At 35.6% G+C, this 5,919-nt stretch overlaps 1 protein-coding gene across 1 annotated transcript; it reads left to right on the forward strand.

Moving 5' to 3' along the window:
- The first annotated feature begins 1,484 nt into the window (after positions 1–1,484).
- Positions 1,485–2,990, forward strand: LOC107764483 (uncharacterized). The gene is made up of 2 exons (XM_016583049.2): positions 1,485–1,674; positions 1,764–2,990. Exon 2 carries the CDS (start codon positions 1,846–1,848, stop codon positions 2,737–2,739), a length of 894 nt encoding a protein of 297 aa, XP_016438535.2. The 5' UTR covers positions 1,485–1,674; positions 1,764–1,845; the 3' UTR covers positions 2,740–2,990.
- Positions 2,991–5,919: the final 2,929 nt, after the last annotated feature.

A 5,919-nucleotide genomic window follows, 5' to 3' on the forward strand; every position in this document is an offset into this window, starting at 1 on the left:
TAATTTAACTGAAAATAAGATTAACCAATTTCAGATAGGACATTGACAAATTTAAACCATATTTTTTTGGTGTTTTGGTATACCACCACCTGGCTGGGCCACCATCCCACTACCTAAACCCCCCTTGAGATTCCAAATGGTTTAAGTATGCAAAAATACATGTATTTGACTAATTAAATGCAACATCGTGGCAACAACTTACAACTTGGAAATTGACCCCTTATCACCCAAATCATCAGCCAAAAATCTCCCTCTTTTAACACTTCCTTTTAATTCTTCCAAAATCAAAGTCAAGTAAATACCAAAAAAGGTCACACCTACATTGAATTCTCTTTAATTTCTTAGTCTCTACATTACATGCTTCAATTCAAAGTGGTAAGAAGTACCCTTATGTATTTAATTTCAAGATTCTTACCATACCCCCTTTTAAATAAAGAATAAAGGGAATAAATGCACCTTTTCATTTCATTTAGTTTTTTAGTGTATGCAAAATTCTACACTTTCTAGAGTATGTTCAAAAAAATAAAATAAAAATTACCATTAAAAAATCCAATCTTAAAGAGTAAGGAGTTACTAGAAAGTCTCGGTCAATTTAATTTCGAAATTCTTCAATTTCTACATATAAAACAACAACAACACAGTAGAATGCCACAAGTGAGATTTTGGGAGGGTAATGTGTACGCAGATCTTACCCCTATCCTGGGAGTTGAGAGACAGCTTCCGAAAGACCCTCTGCTTTCCATTTCTACATATACAAAGGGAAAAAAACTTTTTATATTTTTCCTTCTCTTTTGTATTTTCTTATGTTGTGATGGTCCATACGTAATAATGCTTTATAGAGTACATTCAAAGATGAATTTTTTACAAGTATTTCTTTTTTAATGTTCAAAAATCCAATATGGGAATAGAGGATCTGTGAAAAGGTTTTGGAAAACACCGGGGGAGGGAAAATTCAGCTTTTATGTGCTGATCATAAGAATTTGATTCTACACGTGAGAATGTCAGGTAAAAGCATAGTCAAAAAAGAAAATACCAAAGACAGCCTGTGAATTCCTTCTTTTTTTCTTATTTGTCTAGAGAGTATATTTTTCCCCTCTTTCTCTGCTTCTTTCATTGAGTAGTTTTGTTAAAAAACCAGCCTTTTCCAGCAACATTGAGTTGCTGTTAGCCTGTTACCTTACCTTACCTTCTTTACCTTTTGTTTCATCCTACTAAAGCCTGTCACAATCTTGCTAGTATAAATGTATATATAGTATCATTTTCCCTTCATTTTTATAGGGATCTTTAATTCCTTCATTTTTATAGGGATATTTAATACTTACTACTAAGTATTTTTTTATGCATAATAATTGTGTACAGAGTTAGTCTCTACTTTAGTGACTGAAATGAGTCTGTGTAGTCTACTTTTTGTCTGCTTCTCTCTCCTTCACTCTCTATCAAATTCTTTAATTCTTTATTTGTTTTTTTTCACTGCTACATTCCCCATTTTTGTTTTTGTCTATAATTTAAAGGGACCCTCATCCTTTTCTTCTCCTTTTATGAAGCTGGGTTCATACTTGTGTGCAGCAAAATGCATCTTGTATACATAACTCTCAGATCACACCAGTCCTTGAGAGGAGGATTTTGAAGCAATTCTTGATATAGTTCTGTCTCTTTCTTTGCTGATTAGTTGAGGTATGTTGCTTTTTCTGCTCAAAATAAATGCTTTTTGTTATCTCTTTTTTGTGCTCAATTCTGAAAGTCCCTATTTTTGTTGTTTGTAGAATTAAAAATCGAATCTTTGTGCATAAATCAGAGAGAGAAGAAAAGGGGAAGAAGAAATTAGGATTTTCATTTGGTTACAGTATGAAGGATTTTCCTTCTTGTTTTGGGGAAACTGGGGTTCAAGTAGCTGATTTTTCATCTACTAATAAGGCTGCTCAGAATTTGGTAACTTGTGTGTACCAGTGTAAATTGCGTGGGAAATCTTGTTTGCTTAATGTTACATGGAGTAAGAATTTGATGGGTCAAGGTCTTACTGTTGGGATTGATGATAATACAAATCAGTGCCTCTGTAAAGTTGATATTAAGCCCTGGTTGTTCTCCAAGAAGAAAGGGTCAAAGACTTTAGAAGCATATTCTAGGAAAATTGATGTATATTGGGACCTTACCTCAGCTAAGTTTGGATCTGGTCCAGAGCCATTAGAAGGATTCTATGTTTGTGTTGTTTCCGAAAGGCAAATGATTTTGCTCCTTGGTGATATGCGAAAAGAAGCTACCAAGAAAACAGGTGCCACGCCTTCTGCTTCTGGTGCTGTTTTTATTGCTAAGAAGGAGCATATATTTGGCAAGAAGGTATTTGGCACTAAGGCTCAGTTTTGTGATAATGGTCGAGTGCACGATCTCGTGATTGAATGTGATACCAGTGGAACCAGCGACCCATGCCTTGTCATCCGTGTGGACAGTAAGCCGATGATGCAGGTAAAGAGGCTCAGATGGAAGTTCCGCGGTAACCATACCATTTTGGTTGATGGCCTTGGCGTAGAAGTATTTTGGGATGTTCATAACTGGCTTTTTGGCACATCTGCTGGAGATGGTGTATTTATGTTCAAGACCAGCATTTCAGCTGAGAAATTATGGGCAACCCAGCCCGTCTGCGATCCCCAGACACTACATTGGTCTTGGTCACAGAGATTCCGAGAGGCCCAGTCGCATAGTCTTGGTTTCTCACTCTTTTTATATGCTTGGAAAAACGAATAGGCAATTTGATTGGATTCAACTTAGAGTTCTAACTTATACTTTACGGAGTTGTGATTTATAAACAATGAAATTCAATTATACTTTCATTTTTAAATTGTTAATTTGTTCTTTTCGTATGTTCAGTTTCTCAAGCTGAGAGCCGAAGTGGACATTTTTGTCCCTTTGGTTGTAAATTATTCAACTACAGTTCTGATCATTTTCTTTTCCAATTTCCATGGAGAAGTATATGAAATCCATTTATTCTTGGTCAACGCTTCCTCTTGTTGACTTCTTTGTATGGCTAAAAAAAAAATTAACTAGCCATTGGTATCTGTCTTGTTTCAAAAGCTTTTCAGTTGTCCATTTTTGTGTTTGATGCAGGCAGAGTATACCCAAATACAGTCCTATATCGATGGTTGTAGCTTGAATGCTAATAAGATATACAGTTTTTGTTTTACTATGTTAACCTTGACATGACCACTTACATGCAGGTGGTTCAATGGCTAATGAAAGTTGATGAACTGAGACGCTGTAGCAATGGTCTCAACATATGCCGTTTGCTGCAGGCTATGTTATGTAAATACATCATAAGAGCATATAGCTGATATGACCCTAGATGCAATATAAGGATAGTGGTATGTGCTGTATCTTGTTAGTCTTTTATGTATTTGAAGCTTAGACGGATTATGGCATTTGATTTACTGCATTGAGATTCAAGAGAGTTCAGTAAGCCTGAATACTGCTATCTACCTACCAAAATGCTAAGTCCATATCTCCACAATCTAAAGTGAGAAATAGCTGATGTTTGTTAACTGGTCCGTTGCTTGCTATGTTAACTGATCTGTGAACGAGACATCTTCCAGGTGATTTTAAGCGTGATTAAATTTTTTACAGAAGTTTAACATGCCACTTCTCTTGGACACTGTATATGTCCACTTATCCCTGGGAACTGGGAAGCACAAAATAATCTTAGCAGATGCAATCTGATACAGTATTCCAGTTAGATTTCTCCGTCTTTTGATTTTCTTTTATGCAAACTTTGACTTGCCTGACCCAATAATGGACACACACTCAACTAAAAAAGTGAGCTTTCTCTTTCCATTTATTTGTTGCCCCTCTTTCCTTTTTGTTGATGTCTTTCACTTATGTGTAGCTGAAGCAATATGTTGGTTTTTTCCCATAAATCCCATTTTCTTCTTCAATATCATGGTTCTTCCTTCCCATTCTTTCAACTTTTCCATTAGACTTTCTAGGCATGGCAGCGTGGGATTGCTGCATCTGTTCTTTTTTCGAAAAGTTAATATTTTGGTTTCTAATTCTCATGTTAGCAGTTAATTGTTTCTTCGAAACAGAAGACTTACATATTCTTGATGCTTACATGATAAGAGTTGCTAATAACATTTTGTGCAAATGATGAAAAGACGCTAATAGCTATATTTTGTAATACATTTCATATATCAGTTGTTATATCGTCGAATATTCCATTTAACTACTAAAACTGTTTTGCCTTTTTTCTTTAATGTGGGATTCTTTTTGCATCAGTATGCTAGTTTTATTCTTTCAGTTAAAAAAAAGTTCAAAAACTATCTTGCTTCCATGTTTCATTTCTTTTAAGACGGTGATGTCCTAGTCAACTGTTGTGCACCTCGAATAATCAGCCAGGGTCTGCTACAACAAGTATAGGCGCTAGGTAAAAAAACCCACCAAGGTTGGAGCTGATAGCTTATACTAAGTGTTGTAGGACATCATGCTTGTTCTTCACCTCTCTACCTCAATGTGAACTCAGGTAACATCGGTTCAAATAAGTAAAACCATGATGTTCTAGTCAACTGTTGTGCACCTCGAATAATCAGCCAGGGTCTGCTACAACAACTCAACAAGTATAGGTGCTAGGTAAAAAATACCCACCAAGGTTGGAGCTGATAGCTAATACTAAGTGTTGTAGCTACTACTAGCTATGATATAAATTTGGGATCTCGAGATTGGTATTACTATGTGTCAGCCACTCAGTCATCCCTTGGATACTACACAGTGTCCTTTTATGTTTCTATGGTTTTACTTATTTGAACCGATGTTACCTGAGTTCACATTGAGGTAGAGAGGTGAAGAACAAGCATGAACATGGTTTCTTGCATTGAACTTTTAGATTTTCAGATCTCCAATATGTTTATTCTGGAAATATTGTAATTATGGTATTTTCTTTAGTGTCTTTTTTGATGGAGACAATTGAGGGAGGGGATTCAAATATTTAAGATTTCAAGTGACATGTTTTCACGTGTCACTTGAAATGAATTCAAAGTAAGAGCTGAAATGAGGTGTGCTTTGAGTTAGTTTTCAATTGATATCGTCTTAGGTATGTCCAAATAGGTGAACATGATTATGAATTCGAAAGACATAGGGCCAAATCCTTCCATCCAAACGGGCCCTAGTGTTTTTTTTTACAGGTTTTAGTATTTGCTCTAATCCACTATGTTGATGCCAATATAAGATCTCTCCAGAGGAATTTCCAGGATATGTCCATAACGTCTTTTTGTGATGAAGAGAGAAGCTGAAGGATTGAGGGAGTTGTTGGCAGTTCGTTACATGGATCCATTTAGCTCATAATGAGCTTGTTTAACGGCTCCATAGTTTAGTTTGCTGTTGCTTTCTTGGCCTTACAAGGAGGGCAGTTTGCAATCTTATGTATCAATAGCATCTTCCCTGTTTTATTTTGTTTATAGTAGGTAAGCCAATATCAAACATGCTTTGTTTGTTTTACGAGTCAGTACCATAACCACTACTAGTCAGAGTGTTGGGAGTAAGGAAAACTCACTGTAGGGGCACTGATTTATCATTGTAGCCCATTTATATCCCTCTATAGATGAGCTAGCAGATTAATGCACGAGTCAGTTTCTTCTTAGCTCATGCTTTTAAATTTCTGAAATTGTTGAAGGACTGAGTCTCATACCTGGAGCCTTGAAATGTTATAACTGAATTCCTTCTACTTTCTTGCATAAGTTAACATAACCTAAAATTATGTGAAATATCGTTCCATTGCATTGGTTACATTGTCCAATAGTATTTGGAAATTTGTTTCATTATCAAAGTTAAGTTGTGATATTGGAATCAAAGGAATAAATGTGTTACTCTGGTACATTAGGAAAAAACTATGCAATTCAAGAAAAGCTCATTATTAAGTTCCATATCTAGCAATTTTTTAGG

This window comes from Nicotiana tabacum, chromosome 19 (assembly GCF_000715075.1).
Source record: "Nicotiana tabacum cultivar K326 chromosome 19, ASM71507v2, whole genome shotgun sequence".
Classification (NCBI taxonomy): domain Eukaryota; kingdom Viridiplantae; phylum Streptophyta; class Magnoliopsida; order Solanales; family Solanaceae; genus Nicotiana; species Nicotiana tabacum.